The sequence below is a fragment of the Perognathus longimembris genome, chromosome 23 (genome assembly GCF_023159225.1).
Source record: "Perognathus longimembris pacificus isolate PPM17 chromosome 23, ASM2315922v1, whole genome shotgun sequence".
NCBI lineage: Eukaryota > Metazoa > Chordata > Mammalia > Rodentia > Heteromyidae > Perognathus > Perognathus longimembris.
In genome coordinates this window covers 34,157,728-34,174,102 of record NC_063183.1, presented here as the reverse complement: position 1 = coordinate 34,174,102, position 16,375 = coordinate 34,157,728, and the positions used below count along the sequence as shown (strand labels likewise).

Genomic DNA, 16,375 nt, shown 5'->3' with positions numbered 1-16,375 from the left:
TTTCTATCTGGCTGCACTGATTACACAGAATGAGAAACCAGAAAAGACAGCAGTCACCCTATCAAAGAGAGGACGTGCTAACACCCAAGTCACCAAATCCAGGAAACTTTACACATTAGGAGCACAAATCAAATCACCCTATCAACTGCTTGGGTTCTCAACTCCCAAAATAAAGCAGGTTCCAACAGCCCGGGAAATGAAAACAAAGAGTACATGGCAGAGGTAGAGAGGAAAGGAGAGAAAACCCCCCAAAGAGAGCACACCATTTTTTAAAAGAAAACGAAGTCCATGGAACTAAAAGCTAAGCTTTAAGAAAACGTTCAGTTCCAAGAATGCCAAAGGCGAACGCTCAGACTTACATGGTCGGCGAGATTTGTGGAGGAGCCTGAAAGTTCTTCATGGTCTGACTTGGAGCTGCCATCTCTTTCATCAATGACCAGGTCGATGGGCATTTTCCCCTTCAAACAGCTAATGTACCGGTGGCAGAAGTTATCACACAGTTCATGCACCTAAAAGGGTTCAGGCTCATATTGTTGTTTGTTTCATTTTTAAAGAGGAAAATATCAGGCTGCATTGTGACATTTGGAAAGAGCAACCATGTTCTGTCTTCCACACTAACTCTAATTAGGGGGTGTAATAGTTGAAGTCAAGGAAACAATAGAGCAATTGTTGCAGCAGATATTATTCTCCAGAGACTTCCCCAGCAACAAGTTACAATCAAGAAAGAAATCAGAGTGGAAATAACTGGGTTCAGAATGGGAGACCAGAGAGGAAGACCTGACTTGATAATAACTTCAAAACCCCAGAACTCTGCAGGTACAGGCAGAGTGACATGTGGGATACACTGAGCTCTGAGCTTGGCATGCTTGCAGAGAAGTGACGAGCTATCGGCGGTGTAGGGACAGGACATGGGAGGCTGGCTTACACCTAGCCCAGACGGGGCCCAGAGCCGACCCAGAGAATGGAGACAGCAGTGTCCAGCAGCACCAGTGGCTTGCTGCATTTCAAAACAACTATGAGCTGGGGAGGGGAGGAGGTAGAGAGGGTGCCTTAAAAAGCCCTAGAAGGTGCAAATCCACGAGGACCAATTTAAAGGCAGTACCACCCTCACAAAATTTCCAAGTGTGCACTCCCCACTTCTGAAGGTATGTTGAAAATTCAACCAACTAGGAGTGACTGTGGTCAAATCAAAACCCAGGTGCGATCTCTTACCTTTTCTAACTCCAGAAGATGAAACCTTAGCACTTGTATTGCTTGTATCATCTGAAAGTAAAGTTTAAGAGTGCCGAGTCAGGGTTCTGGCCCTGAGGTTCAAGCCTCTTCAGGTCCTGGGGAGGGGGTGCTGAAGGAATTGGGCTGGGGAGCAGCAACCCGCAGGTGACCAGGCAACACTCACACGTGAAGAAACACTTGGAAAACCAAGTGATTACCGATCACCTCTGCCTCCCTGGCCTGGGCCGGGAATCCAACTGAACCCGAGCCTCAATACTGACAGCTTTCCTTCCTCATAGCCACCAGGGCCTTCCTTTCTTTAACACTGTCTCTCTCTCTGTGTCTCTCGGTCTCTCTGTCTCTCTCTCTGCCTCTCTGTGTGTGTGCATCTCTCTCTCTCTCTCTCTCACACACACACACAAACACATGCTCTCCGACCTCAGGCCAAACTTAAAAAAAAAAAAGTTAAAAAAGAAAAGATAGCGAAATAAAAATAATTTTAAAAGTCGCTTCTCAGGACAAACAAAAACAAAATCAACAACAACCCTTTCAAAGCCGAACAGCCACAGCCGACCCCCCCAAAGAAGGAAATACTTCAGATGAATGGTGAGACAAGGCTTTTGAAAGCGGATTTAAGTACTTTTAATATTGAAATGGTGCAAATTAGCAAAAGAATCGCACCTCCAAGTGGCAGGCGCTGGCCGGCCCCTCACCCCAGGCCTCCCGCCCGCCCGCCGGCCCTGGGCGGCCCGGGGCTCCCGGGTTCGTGGGCGCCAGGCCAGCGAGCGGAGGAAACCGTTTGGCCCGGGCACCCGGCAACCCCGGGCCGGCCGGGCTCGGTCGGCGGCGCGGGAAGCCTCCCGGCCGCGGGCCCCGGCTCCGGGCCTCGGTGGGCTCCGCAGGCTGCAGGCTCGCCCGCCACCCCCCACCCGGCCCGGCCCTTCGCCGGTCCCTTCGGCCCGGGCGGCAGGGGCGGCAGGGGCGGCCGGGGCGGCGGGCGCTCCGGGCGGGAAGGGGCCGGGGCGGGGAGCCTTACCAGATTATCCAGCTCTGGATTTGAGGAGAAGAGAGGCTTTTCGGCGCGGACCTGTAAGAGGCAGGCAGAGTCCGCGTGAGCTCCCTCCCCCTCGGCGGAGCGGGAGAGGGGCTCGGCCCCGGCCCAACGGGGGGGGGGGGGGGCCGGGGCAGGGCGGGCAAGGGGAGCCCTCGCGGGGCCGGGGGGGGGGGGCGGGGGATCAGAGGGGTCGGGGGAGGGGGAAGCGGGCCTCCCGGCTCCGGCCTGGGTCCCGGCACCCAGGCCCTGGGCCGGGGTGTGGGCTCTCGGGGTCCCCGCGCCCCGCGGCCGGGCTCCCGGGCCCCCTCCCAGCCCCCGTGGCCGTCGCTGCAGGCGGGGGAAAAGGCCAAGCCCCAGATTAGGAGCAGGTCAACTTTAATTTGAGGGTCGAGCCCCCGTATTCCCGGCTGGGGGGGAAAACAAACACCCGTATTTATCTCCGCTTCCAGTCCGCCCGCAGGCTGGGGACGGGGCGGGGGCGCGGGGCGGGCGCGGGGCGCGGGCTGAGCCGGGGCTGCGGGCCGGGCGTCCGGCCTGGTCCTCCCCGGCCCAGCTCCGGGGCGAGGGCGAGGCGCGCCGGGGCGGGGGGCGGGGGGGGCTGGACCTGCTTGGCGAAGACGGCGATGTCCTCGTTGAAGGAGTCGGAGGAGCAGACGTCCCCGCCGGCCACGCCGGGCTCCCGGGGCGTGCAGGTCGCCAGCTCGCACTTCTCAAAGACCAGAGCTAACAGAGGAAACAACGGGTGCCTAAAGGCAGCGGCACGCAGACACACACGGAGACGGGTGCAGAGGGAAGGAGCGAGAGCTGTAGTCAACAAGTTTGGAGGGCTCCGGTCCTCACTACCGCAGGCTCGCGCCACGCGCCACGACCCGGCCACGACCCGGCCGCGGCCGGCCACGCACACCACGCCGAGCCCGCCGCGCCGCCCGCGCCGCCCGCGCCGCCCGGGCCGGGCCTTCCCCGCGGCCCGCCCGGGGATCAGCCCGAGGCGGAAGGTCGCGACGCGTCCACGAGGGCGAGGCGAGCCGGGGCGGAGTGGACCCGGCCCCGGCCCCCTCCCCACCCGAGGCCGCCAGCCGGCCCCGCACGCGGCCCGACCGCCTTCCAGACAATCGCTGCGGGCTCGGGGGGTTGTTTTCCTGGATTGTTCCCCCGGCATTTCAGGCCCGGCCGGAGGCTTCAGCCACGGCGCCCCGGGAGGCCCTTCCCACGCCCCGCCTGCCGCCCCCCTGCCGGGGGAACTTGGTCGCTCTGCTGCTGGCCCGGCCCGGGACGGGGCCCGGGGAACCGGGACGCCGAGCGCCCGGGCGCTGCCTCCCCCGACCGCACTGCTCCCCGCTCGGCCGCACACGGAAACCGACCGGCGGCGTGGGGGCCGGGGGCGGGCGCGCCCCGGCGCCCTTTGTGCTGCCCGGGCGGCCCGGGGCCCGCGGCCCCCTCCCCTCGGCGCCCCGCCGCGGCGGAGCCCGGGCGGCGCCCTCCGGGCCGCGCATCCCCGGCCCCGCGAGCTCCCGCCGGAGGTCAAACAATTGCCGCGGCGGGGAGAGCCTGCTTCGCGCCCGGGTCGGCCCGCGGTCCACGGGGCACTAAGCGCGGGGGGGGGGGGGTCCCGGGTCCCAGCCCAGCCCAACTCGAGTGGCCCGGAGCGACTCCCCGAGCCGCCGAGGAAGCAGAAGGGGCGGAAGGAGAAAGAAAAAGAAACACAAAGTTGCTCCCGGGCCGCAGGAAACTTTCCCCTCGGCCCAGGCCTGGGTGCGGGGCCCGGAGCCGCTGGCCGCGTCCGGAGGGACCCGTGCCCTTCGGGGAAGGCCGGCCCGCCGGGCTCCCGGGGCTCGGCCTGGGCGCGGGCGTGGAGCGGAGGCGCGGCCGGCCGCGCCGGCCCCGCGGGCCTCGGAGGGCGGAGGAGCCGGCGCCCCGCCGGCCTCGCCGCGGCCGCCGCCCCCGGAGCGCGCCTCCACGCCGCCGCCTCCCCGCCCCCACACACGCCCGCGCTCACTCACGCCGAGAGCTGGGTCGGGGGGTCGGTTTACCCGTAGATCGCGTCCTTGTCGCGCTTCAGGGCGTCGTTGACAGCGGACCCCATGCTGGCCGGCATGACATTGGGGTGCGGGGCGTGCGCGCCGTAGTGCTGCGTGGCGTGGAGCGGCGGCCCGTGGTTCAGGTGGTGAACCGGAGGGATCGGCCGCGGCGCGTGGGGGTCTCCGTACATGGACGCGGGAACCCCTACTCCGTCCATTCCGCCGTAGTGGGGCAGCTCATCGTACTGTCAGCCCGCCGGGAGCGGTGCGGGCGCGGGGGAAGGGGCGCAGGAGCCGGGGAGGAGCGGGGAAGGGGTGGGAGCGGGGCCGCGGGAGGCGGACGAAGGGGAGGAGGAGGAGGAGGAGAGAGGGAGAGAGGGGGAAACACAAACAAAAATAAAAACCCGGTCAGGAAGGACGACAAGTAGCGGCCCAAGTTGACCGCGCCAACCCCGGAGCCTCGGCGGCGGGGCCCGGCGTCTCCGCGAGCCGGCGGGGGCGCGGCGCGGCCGGGACGGGGAGCGGGAGCGGGAGCGGGAGCAGGCGCGGAGGCCGGCCCCGCGAGGCTGCCGAGCCGCCGCGAGCAGGAGCCGGAGCCGCCGCCGCCCTGCCCCCGGGCCCCCCGCGGAAGACCCGATAAGTCACCCGGCGAAGCGAAACAACGGAGAAGCCGGGCAGCGGCGGCCGCCAGCGCGGCGCGCCGGGGGCCGGGGCCGGGGCCGGGGCAGGGCCGGGAGGAACGGCGAGAAAGTTACCAGGAACATCCTTCAGCGGCGGGCTCCCCGCGCCTCCCGGCCCGCCTCGGAGACGCCGCGCGGGCGGGCGGGCGGGCGGGCGGCCGAGGCGGCGGCGGAGAACCGGGGGCCGCGCGGGTGCGAGCCGAAGCCGGCGACGGCGTGTAACAATTGCACGCGCGCACTCCGCTCACACGCACTCGCCGCCCGCCCGCTCCGCCCGCCCGCTCCGCGCTGGAAAACGCGCGCCCAGACACGCACACACGCACGCACACACACTCGCACACACGCAGAGGCAAGGGGGGGAAGAAGCCGATGAATAATTCCGCTGCCGTGTGCCTCCCAGCGCCGGCCGCCATCACCAGCAGAGCCGCGGCCGGCGGGCGGCGCGGCGGGCGGGCGGCCCCGCGGAGGGCGTCCTCGGCTCCCGGGTGCCCAGGCTCAGACCTACCCGTTGCGCCATCAGGCTGCGCTCCAATAAACTCCGGGGTGCGTCGAGTATGGAGTGTCCCAGTCCGGATAAGAAAGTGGTCTAGGCTGAGGAGTCCTTTCCCCCCAAACCGAGGAGACTTCTGCCAATTCTCCAACGCGGTATTTTTAGGGGGGTGAAAACCCCAGGCAAGAAAATGAAGGGTCCCCCCCCCCGTGCTATTTCTTCTTTTTCTTTTTTCCTCTTCTTCCTCCTCCTCCTGATCTTCCTCCTCCTCCTCCACCTCCTCCTCCTCCTGCAACCACCTCCTCCCCTCCCTCCTCCTCCTCCTCCTCCTCCGCGGTCCTCCTTTCCCCCTCTTTCTCTTCTCTTCCTCTCAGTTGGAGAAAAAAAAAAAAAGAAAGAAAAAGAAAAAAAAAAAGCAGCCCGTCAAGCCCCGCAAGTGCGGGCTAGGAGCGGTCCGTCAGCAGCCCACATGTAACCCAACTGTCGCGTTCCATGGCTTTTTGCCACTCCAGCTGTCAATCAGAGCCCGGGACGTCAGGTAGCGGGTGAGTGACGGCTGACGGCGGCGGCGAGGGCACCGCCGCGCCGGGCTCCGCCGCCAGTCAACTCCGCGCGGGCGCCCGCGCCTCCGCGCTCCTCCCGGCCCCTGCGCCCGCCGGGCCCCGCGCGCTCGAGCGAGGTCCTCGCTCTCTAAAGTATTGTTCAAAGAACGCGGGGGGCAGGCGAGGAGAAGCGGGGCGCGGAGCCGAGCCGGGGCTGGCGGCGCCGCCCGCGTCCGCGCCTCCGGGAGGTGAGTGCGTGTCAGGAGGTGTTGGCAGGTTGGCTGCCGCCGAGCTTATGGGAGAGCCTCAGTTTGGCGGCGCGGGTCGGCGGCGGGAGAGCGAAATGACGGAACCCGGAAGTCGTGGTGGCCATAGCCCGGCGTGCGGCGGAGACTCATCCCGGGCGCGGGGCGCGGGCGCGGGGCGCGGGCGCGGGCGCGGGCGCGGGCGCGAGGAGCGGCGCAGCCCTGCCGGCCTCTGATGTGCCGCGGGAGCGGCGGGACGGCCCGGCTGGGGGCGGGCGCGGGGGCGGGCGCGGGGGAGGGGCGGCTGGGGCGCGCGGACCGAGCAAATCAGCGCGCCTCTCCTCCGCGGGCCGGCGGGCGGGGAGGAAGAGGAGGGAGCGCGGGGGAGGGGAGCGGGCCGCCCGAGGGCCCGGGCGCCGGGGAGGGGGGGAGGGAGGGGGAGCGGAGAACGCACGCGCGCTCGCTCGGGACGCGAGGGAGTGGAGAGGGAGCGGGGCGCGGAGCGCGGGGAGCGCGGGCGGCCGCCGCAGAGCCCCGCGGGGAAAGCACGGTACAGCCTCGGCTCTTTCTGTTTGATTTCAAACTTCCTTCCACTTCGTCTCCCCACCGCCCCGGGCTCCCGCCCGGCGGGGCCGGGGCCGTGCGGGGCCGGCGCCCGGGCTTTTGTTCCGGCTAAGTTTGCGGCCCCCTCGGCCCGGGCCGCGGGTCGCGGCGCCCCCGAGCCTCCCCGCGGGGTCCGGGCTGGAGCTCCGGAGTGACTCGCTCTCCGCGGGGCCGACCCCGGACCCTGGCGGGCGGGGTTCATTTTTTCCAGGTCGGGCCGCGCAGCCCCGGGCCACCCGGGACGGGCCGCGGGGCGCCGGCCGAGTCGGGAGGAGGCCGTGGGGGGCACGCGCCGGGGCGTCCGAGGCCCGCCGTCGCCGGGTGTGCGCGCGTGCACGTGTGCGCGGGTGTGCGCGCGGGTGTGTGTACGTGTGCGCACGCCTCCAAAGTGGATCCAACTTGGAGCTGGGAAGCTGGGGAGGGAAAGACGGGGCGAGGGGGCTGCCTAGCGGAGGGCGTGGGGTGTCGAGCCCGGCTTCGGGCCGGATGGCTGCGAGAACGACACGCGCGTTTCCCCGGGCGGGGAAGAGCGGGGCGGCTCGGAAAGAACTTTCCCCGAAAGGGCCGGGGGTGCGGGGAAGGCAGGCACCTGGCCACGCCGCTTCGCGTGGACGAGCTCCGGCCGGGGTCCCGTCCAATCCCCGGCCCGGGCTGCACCCCAGCCGGCTGCGGGGCGGCGGGCGTCAGCCGCGCGGCGCCCAGAGCCGGGGGCGGAGCTTTGGTGGCCGGGCCAAGGCCGCCCGGGGTTCCGGCCCCGCGGGGAGCGCGCGCCCCAACTTCCCGCGGGTGCCCGGGCTTGCGGTCTCCGCGGGGAACGGCGAAAGGACGGCGCCCGGGCCGCCGCTCCCCGTCCGCCCGGAGCCCGCGCTGGAGAGTGCGAAGCAGCCCGGCCGGCCTGCGGGCCTCGCCCGCACTTTCCGGGGGGAGGGCCTGGATGAGCGCGGCCGACAGGAGTGTATGCGCGCGCGCGCGCGTGTGTGTGTGTGTGAGAGTGTGAGACAGAGAGAGAGAGAGAGAGGTGGTGACTAGGTGGGCTCTTTAAAAAAAAAAACAACACCCCCACCCCCGCCCTTCCCCTCTTCCCCGTGAGCTTCACAGCCACGCAAACTGGGCTCCGACTGCAGCCGGCGCCGCCGCTCCGGGCCGGGAAACTTGGCCTGGCTTTACGGGGCTGGGGAGTGAGCCCGGGAGGTCACCGAAGCCCTCCCCAAATGACGGATGATTGAGCACCTGGGATGATGATAGTGATTACCAGAGCAATTAAACAGTTTGATTAAACGAGGCATCGTAACAATGGTGTCCGCGGGAACCGGCGCTCGCGTATAAAGACGGAGCCGAGGGGCCGGCCGAGGCGCGGAGACCGCGGCGCCGGGGCGCGGGGCGGCCGGGGCCGGGTCGGGGCTCGCGGCGGAGCGCGCCCCGGCTTCCCCGCGTCGCTCGTAGCGGGCTCCCAGCCTCCGGGGGCCCAGCGGGAGCGGCCGGCGGCGGGGCGGGACCTCCCTCCACCTCTTCCCCCCTTCTTCCTTTCTCCTTCCTGTAGAAGAACTCCACGATTAAAAATATCCTCACTTGATGTCGGCATATAAGAAAAGGTGAGTAACGAGAAGACCGGAAAGAAAAGGAAACGTGGGTCTCCAAAATTATATTTCAGCTGCCAGTTAGGCAATTTCGGTGCAGCCAGGAATGAGAGGCTTGGGCTCGCTGCTGTGAATTTCTGACTTTGCCGATTTGAGGATGTTAGTGGATGCAAATTCACCTTGAAGTTTATACTCACTCTCCCTTCCTCTGTTTTCCCTTAAATTCGGCATTGGGTATTTTACTGTAGCCAGTAGGATTATTGATGCTTCAAATGTCTATGTTAAGTGAACGCCAGTTGCTTTTCTGTTTCAAAGAAACTCCTTTATTTCCTTGGTACACACTTCCTCTGTAGAAATCAACTTCATTTGAACCTCTGTGCACAGGAATGTCAAAACTCAACAACACTGCTGCTTTGCTCCTGTTTTAAGCCACTTGTGCTTTTTTTCATAATTAGCGTCCTTGATTTGAAAAACTTCCCTGGATCTTCCAAAAGGATTCTTCTTCCGATGTAACCGAGTAAAAACAATTCGCGTAGCCTGATGCTTTCTATATTCTCAAACAATTGTTAAGCTAGTAATAGCTTGATTATCTGGTGATAACCTTGGGTTTTACGAAAGAGGAGTAAAGTATCTTATCCTTTCGGTGATCAGAAGTCTTATTTAGCTCAGCTCTTCTTCCTCTCTAGTATACAGTAACTTCTTTTGCACTTTATTGAGTATATTAAACAAAAGAACACTCTAGGTGTAGAAGGTAGTGAGAAATACGGCCCTGTAAGATAATGGAAAGGAAAGAAGAAGAAAAGAAAAGGAACCCTCTTTAACTCCAAATACTTAGTTAAGAAGTGTATTTTTAAAGTACAGTTCTACACTTCATCTGTTTTGAAATTCAACTTGCCGATTATCTCGTAACTGGAAGGGTTAGCCACCCAGTTGCCTGTCATTTATGAAACTGTTGGTTTGAAAGAGCAATCCCAGTGTAGTGGATTACCCAACAGATAAAGTTGGAGTTGACTCTCAGGGTACTGGTTCATGATCACTTTAATGACATGAAAGGAGTATTACTTCAAATCTGCAATTTTCAGGTATCTTTACTAATGGAGCAGAAAAAGCAAGGCTTCTCTAGCATTTAAGAATTTCCAGGGTCGATACCTTGGCTTTCCATTCCAACAGAAGCCATTCCCCGCCGTGGAGGTGCTGGGACTTTCTGGTTTCTAGCCTGGCGGTGCTCGGCAGACGCCGGGTTCTAGCCCCGGTGCAGCTTCCCAGGCTGCCAAGCTCACCTGCTCTCCCACATTTGGGGCAAAGGGAAAATAGACGGGGCAGGACCCCGAGAAGGGGGAGAGCTGCGGGTCAAAGGAGGCAGCACACACCTCAGTCAACAATCAGCTCCTTCGGCCCGGGCTGGAAATGGTTTTAACAGGCGGTAAAATTTCATCTTGCGGTGTCAAATTGGGGTCATTTTGGGGTTAGAGTTCTCAGTGTCAGAGAGGAGCTGTCCAGCTGCGTGGGCACTCATTAACTGCAAAAGATCTGTTTCAGTAAAAAACAATCCAAAGACAATCAGGAGGCTAAAGACCCTCTGCACATAGCATTTTACAAGTGCCCCAGAACAAATATGGACGGCGAAACCCATTTCTTCAGAATCCCAAATCAGCTACTTAGCTCTGGAGAGGGGGTGGTGGCATTAAAAAAGAGGGAAGGAGGGGCCACGAGGGAGTGAAAGGGAGGGGAATGGGCCTCTCAAATCTAAGAGTCTGTTTTTAATCACTCCTTTCTTATTGAAGCATCCCCCTAGACTTCTGAAAACTGCTCCTTTTCCATTTCTCTTTTTTCTTTTTGGCCCAACATGCAATGCTATTTAGGCAACACTTATGATTTAAAAGGAATAATATAATGCTCCTATAGTTTAAAGAGCATTGTTCATATGAACTGAACATTTGTAAACTCAGGCTTCATTTTAGGTGAATTTTCCTGTATTTCTGACGCTGTTTCTTTTACTCTTTTTTATCTCACTTGATTTTAATGGGCTAAAAAGTTATAGATCTTCTGGAAAAATAATTTTCGATTCCTCAGAACTGTGAGGTTTGAAGTGTTGGTCTGTGTATGAAAATCACAGGATTTTTAAATCCTACTTGTCTTCTTACAGCAGTTAGGGAAAATGATGCTTTGCAAGAGGAACAAATCAATCCAACCTTGGTCTTGTTTGTAGTTTCAGGTAATGTTTTGGTTGGAAATATTTTGTACTAAGTAATTTTATTTTTTTGTTTACTCTGCAAGGTGATTATTTAGGAAAGTCCTGCTTCCTGGTTTGAAGAAAAGATGTGAATTCTTTGATTAAAAAATTCCTTATGGTAAAAGCAAAGCAGAGTATTAAAATGAGAGGCTAGACTTGTGACATAAGACCTGAATTAGGATAACACCAAGTCAGTATTTGAAAGTAAAGAATCACGTGGGATAAAAGTTTATTTTCTTGCTTAACTGAACCAAGCAAATACAATGGCCACAGGATACTTTGTTACCTTTCTCTCGAGGCACCCCTCCTCGTCCCCAGCTCCTCTCTATTCATAGCACTTGTCTCGGGGTTCTAACCTCGAGCTCCTCAGAGTACATTTCTAATCTCTTCCCCAAGGAGTGTGACTGGGACCCCGAGGGCCAGTCCCCAGCCTAGTGTGGGGACAAAGACCGAGGGGGGCAGCCCGCGGCCCCGGCGCGCTCAGGGCCGGCAGTTGCAATCTTTTGATATCTATTTCATTTGGCGTTTCCAGTCGTGTGTTTGCCGCGTCCCCACACCCCTCGGAGCCATCGAGTACTTTGCCAGCCTCGCTCCTGCAGACCTGGGTCGCCCTGTGAGCGCGCGGGCCTCCGCGCCTTCTAAGTCGGAGTGGGAAGAGTTCCCTCCAAGTCCTCCCGGGTTAACTTCGCTCCCCAGCTGGGCCGGCGCAGGGAAGGAAGGGGGCTTTTCTTTGTTTGCTTGGTTTTTGCTTGATTCTTTATTTTCATACTTAGGCCTTCCACCATCCATTTTCACCCTGCAATCAGCACAGGTTACCTAAATCTCTTCCTTGAAATCAGGGCCGAGTGGCGCCCGGGCGGCTTCGCCTGGCTTCCCCCGCGCGGGCGCGCGGGGCGGGCGGCCGGGCCGGGCTGCTCCATAAGCGGCCCTCTAGCGCTATCTGGCGGGGCTCCAGGCGCGAGCGCCCGCCGCCTCCCCGGCCGCCTCGCTCGCCCGGCTCCCCGGCTCTGCCGTCCGCCTCCCCGGCACAGGTCTCCCGGCTCGGGAGCGCCGTCCCCGCGGCCCGCCGCCCCCTGGCCGTCGGTCAGCCCCCGGGGGCGCCGGACTCGTGGCCCGGGCCGGCGTCTCGGCTCCAGGCCGTGCTGGGCGTTCGCCGGGGCCGGGCGGGGACGCCCCGCGGGCGGCGGGCCGCGGGCCGCGGCCTTCCATGGTCTCCAGGACTGGGGTCCGTTTCTCAGCCGGGCCCCACGCCGCCACCAGACCCCTCGCAAAACACCCCAAGCGCGGGAGAGCAGGGCCAGGCCCACCCAAGTGTGCGGGAAGCCCGGGAACGCCGGCTGCTGTGCCCACGCACACGCGTGAACACGCGCGCGCCCCTCCCGTCCCGGAAAGGCAGGGGGGACTTGGGGCCGGAGGGGAGGCCCTGCTTTGTGTCCTGGGGCTTAGTTTTGACTGGGAAATAAAAATGAAGACTGTTTCCTCCGCACAGGCCGGCAGATGCTGACACAGGTGAGCGGAATTTTGCCCGCGGACAAGTAAAGCCTTCTTCCCCAAACTCACACCCAAGACCCCAGACCCACCCAGGACATCGCCACCATCCACCCAGGCGGGAGGGGAGCTCCTTAGTGGTGAAAAAGTGAGCGCAGCTCGGTGTGACTAGTGCCCAGGGCTGCTATTAGGTCATCATTAGGTAAGGTGCAAATAATTGCAGCCTGTTTTTACTTAAAATTGACCAGCTTGAGAGTGATAGATCGATTCAGAGTATAAAAATGATGTATCAAAACATCAATGTCGATTATTTGAAATATTGTAGTCGAATTTTTTTTATTGCTTCATCGGTTAAGTGTCTGGAAGTGTGGTGTTCAAACATATATTTATGTTGTCAATACTGTCAGAGCTGTCAGTGTGACTACACCGGATTTGTACTACACTTCCAATTTGCTCATTTACATAAGATGCCCACCCTAGGACTCCCTCGCCCCCACCCCATCTCTGGAAAATCCATGTTAGTTTCTTCAAAGGATTCAGTAAAAACAAAACAACAACAACCAAAAAAACCCGTTTGCTGCCTTTCATTCAATTTTCCATCAAGGCTTATACTTCCCGCCCCCCCCCCACTTCTAACTTTCAAAGAGAGATGTCCTCCTTTCTGCCAACTGTGCCTCTTCGAACTTCTTCCCCAAGACATGTACTAGAGCACTTGTATCGTTTATATTTTTTTGAGCCCTAGCTCAAAAAATATGTCATTTAGGCAGGGGTAAAAAAAAAAAAATCCTACAGATTTCAAAGCCCCCCCCCTCCGGGTGGGGCTCCCGCAGGCCGCCCCAGCACCGGCCCAGGGTCCCCCGCAAGGCACCCGCTTTCCCAGGAAAACGAAATACAAGGCTTTCCTAACTTTTGTTTACTTACAAGCCAAAAAGATAGAAAAGGAAATCCTATATATGTGTATAAATGATCGGCACATTTTTACCTTTAAAAGCTTTTGAACTCAATAGAAAGATGCTGGAAGCAGAATTGACTGTTTTAATTCTGTCCATTTTCACCTTGCACATCATTTATTTTATGGGGTGGACATTGGAAAGGCAGATTGAAAGCTCAGATCCACTAAAGTCTGATAGGAATTAAACTATCCCATTGAAACATGAATATCCCAATCCTCCATACTCTCCATCTAGACTAATTGAAATTTATAAACTCACATTCTGCCTAATTTCATGCTTTTCACTTTTTCCCCCAGGATTCCAAGTGTGATAGGAAAGACAGGACCACTTCTGTCTGAACTCGCTGTAAGGATGTGTTTTTGTTTCCTTCACTGAAGCACTTTGCACCATCCTTTTAATGTACTTAAGTCCATTTGGACATTAAAGCAAGCAACACACACACCCACAAACACACCTTGCTTGGTTTTGTAGTGCAATGTCAGTATTTTTTTAAAATCAATTTAACCGAAAAGCTTTTCCATACTCATCCTTGTCTAAAAAGGTAAATAAAAATAAAGTGCAAGACGAAGTTTGTGTCGTGCGTGTCTGGTGTGGCGTCTGTAGACACCTGCGGTGGTGTTTGCTCGCTCGGCAGGGTCGTCCTCGGGGATGCCGCGCCCAGCTCTGTGGACTTGGGTGGTTTTTAGGCCTCCCCGCCGAGAATGACAGGTGTTCCCTCAGGAAGTTCCCCAGCCCTCGCCAGATCCCTCCAGCCCCGCGGTCGTGGTCCGCACGGGGGATCTGCCGAGGTGCTGCGGGCCTCGGCGGCGCCCAAGCACCGCGCCCGGGGGAGGGGTGCCGGCGGGCGGGGCCGGGCCGGGCCGGGCCGGGGCGGCACCTGGGGAAGCCGCCCGCCGCCCAGGCTCGCCAAAGGTAGGGCGGCCTTTTTTTTGGGGGGGGGGGTAGTGCCTTTGGGAAGAAGTGATACCTTTGTGCGGCAATTAGCGCAGACAATAAACCTAATTGGAAAGTCAGTCGGAACGCCTGAGTTTTTAATTGCGTCTAATTTTGCGCCGCGCCGCGGCGTCGAGGGCCCCTCAGTGACACGCGCGCCCTCTGCAAGAGCGCGGCTGCCCTGACGCCTCCGTCCGCCCGAAGGTGGGCACCAGCGGGGTCCCCATGCAAGCACGCCCTCCGCGGCACCCCCAGCCCTGGGGAAGAGGGGCGGCCCGTGCGCGCGCCCTGCGAGGCCGCACGGGCCTCTCCTCCGCGGGCGCGCGGGGCTTCGCGGGCCGGGCCCGGGGCTGCGGAGCTGGGCCACCCACCGGGGGCCCGGGGAGCCAGGGCCTCGCCCCAGCCCGGCCTTCCAAAGCTCCCGCGCGAGTGTCCCCTTCGCCCCAGGACTTCGCGCCGCCCGGGGAGGGGCCGCTTTCCTCGGGGGAGCCTCCCCCCCGCCCCCGATGGCGGCTGGACTCGATTCCCACGCTCGGGTCGCTGACGAGCTCCCCGGGCGGCGGGGCGCGGGCGGGCGGGGACCCTGGCCGTCCGTGCGCCCCGCGCCGCAGCGCCCCGGGAGCCGAGGCCCGGTCCCGACTCCCGACTTGACCCCGGCCGGGGCTCCGGACCCCCGCCGGCTCCGGGCGGCTGCGAGCGAGCCGGCCGGCCGGGGTCCCCGCCGAGCGCGGGCGGGGTTCCGCCCCCGCGGGGGGCGAGCGCCCCGCAGCCTGGTTAACTTGCTTAAACAAAGGAGCCCCGGGCCCCCGGGCCGGCCCGCTCCGGCGGGAGCGCCCTCTCCCCCCTCCCCTCCCCTCCACCCCCCCCCCCCCCCGCGCTCTCCCACAAGACCGCGCGGCCCGCAGTGCTGGCGCATCAGGTGCCGCCTCGCCCGGAGTTAATTCCGCACCCTTTCCGGGCAAAGCCAAGTCCCGGGGAGTTGACGAGGCCCCGCGCGGCCCCGGCCCGCGTCTCCGAAGCGCCCCCGGGGTTCCTCCTCACCCCCCGAGGCCGCCCGGCGCGCGCTGTCACGGGCCGACAGCCCCGACGGCCCTGCTCGCGCGGGCGTCGCCCGGAACCCGCCTCTCGAGGGAGGCGAGCGCCCCGCAGGCAGGTCTGGGTCTGAGGAGTCGGCTGGCACCGAGCCCCGGCCCAACCTGCGTCCCGGGGCGGTCCGGTCACCGAGCACCACCCCCCCTCCGCCGGGCCGCGCTCGGCCGCGGTCCGGCTCCCCCGCCGCTCCACCGGGCCCCCGACGGGCGGGCGTTTACCACCGGGGCACGGGCACGCGGGCCTCCCCGGCCCCCCCAGGCTCTGCGGGGAGGAAGAACCGCCACGGCCTCGAGTGGGCGGCGAGCCCGGGCCCCGCGCCGCCCGCCGCCGCGTGCCCGCCTCCGTGCCCGCACCCCCCCCCCCCCCCGCCAGCCCTGGACCCGAGCCGGCGCGGGGCGGGCCCGCGCCCGCTGCGGCCATTTGACCAGGAGAAACTCCGCCAACACGTGCTGCGGCCGGGCCGGCGGAGCCCGAGCCCCACCCGGCGGGCCGCCCTCGGCTCCGAGTGCCCGGCCACGCGCTGGCAGACGGGCGGGCTGGGATTACAGCCGGCGCGGGGTCAGGAAGCTCCCACCGCTCGCGGTCGGATGGGCCCCTTATCCTCCATACTGACTCCGGCTTCCCTCTCCAGCAAATGTAGTTCTCCCGTGAGCGGTGACAGCAGCCTCTGACCCCTCACGGGGAGGGAGCCCGGGTCTCCCCGGCCCTCGCCGGGACACTGCTGGAGCTCACCTTCAGTTCACCTCAGCTCTCACGCTCTCTCCATCCCCTCTTCACTGCACCAGAATACTTTCAGGTAGTCTTGGTTTGTGTTCCAGCCCAGCCCATGCACTCAGAATACCCGGGCCTCAGTTACCCCCCTCCTTCCGAGTCGCCCTGAACCCCAAGCAAAGGGATACAGTGGCCCCACCCCACTCTGTATCCGGAGGGCACATGCCAAGACACACGGGCGACACCAAGGCCACAGGTAGTGCTGAGAACACAGGTTGGACTGCCTAGCGTTTTTCTGTAAACACATCCTTATTATTTAATAATTAATAAGTGTAATTTTTACATAATTTATACATTGGGCAGAGTAAGAAAGACAATAATGAAATGGCACAAATATGAAATATGCTTCAATAAAACTTACAGAATTGCTTAGTTCTGGTATTCTACTTAAAACTTAGGACTATGGTTGACCATGGATAACTGAAATTAAAGAAAGTCAAGCCTCACATAAAGGCGTATTTCGATACACTGGACTTGTCTTCAG

General features: G+C 61.7%; 2 protein-coding genes across 7 annotated transcripts in view; one reads left to right on the top strand and one right to left on the bottom strand.

Annotated features, from left to right (window-relative positions):
- The window catches only part of Meis2 (Meis homeobox 2), a 174,338-nt gene extending 168,612 nt beyond the window's left edge, over window positions 1-5,726 (bottom strand). For 3 of the 6 annotated variants that reach the window (XM_048331939.1, XM_048331940.1, XM_048331944.1), the window contains exons 1-6: window positions 5,470-5,720; window positions 4,297-4,529; window positions 2,871-3,012; window positions 2,249-2,299; window positions 1,213-1,263; window positions 360-509 (exon numbers count right to left, since the gene is read on the bottom strand). In XM_048331939.1, the coding sequence (XP_048187896.1) occupies window positions 360-509; window positions 1,213-1,263; window positions 2,249-2,299; window positions 2,871-3,012; window positions 4,297-4,529; window positions 5,470-5,481 (639 nt within the window). In that variant the 5' untranslated portion in view covers window positions 5,482-5,720. Of the gene's footprint in view, window positions 1-359; window positions 510-1,212; window positions 1,264-2,248; window positions 2,300-2,870; window positions 3,013-4,296; window positions 4,530-5,039; window positions 5,084-5,469 lie in introns of those variants that run through there. The other 3 variants (XM_048331942.1, XM_048331941.1, XM_048331943.1) reach the window with 3 other exon arrangements.
- Window positions 5,727-8,416: 2,690 nt separating this feature from the next.
- LOC125340448 (basic proline-rich protein-like) lies at window positions 8,417-15,791 on the top strand. Its single transcript, XM_048332064.1, has 5 exons — window positions 8,417-8,436; window positions 11,051-11,267; window positions 11,494-12,046; window positions 12,144-12,163; window positions 15,078-15,791. Exons 1-5 carry the CDS (start codon window positions 8,417-8,419, stop codon window positions 15,789-15,791), a joined length of 1,524 nt encoding a protein of 507 aa, XP_048188021.1.
- Window positions 15,792-16,375: the final 584 nt, after the last annotated feature.

Coding starts and splice junctions, on each gene's coding strand:
- LOC125340448 (XM_048332064.1), top strand. CDS start 8,417: ATGTCGGCATATAAGAAAAG. Junction 8,437..11,050: donor ATGTCGGCATATAAGAAAAG/GTGAGTAACGAG, acceptor CTCTTCCCCAAG/GAGTGTGACTGGGACCCCGA. Junction 12,047..12,143: donor GCCCCTCCCGTCCCGGAAAG/GCAGGGGGGACT, acceptor TCCTCCGCACAG/GCCGGCAGATGCTGACACAG.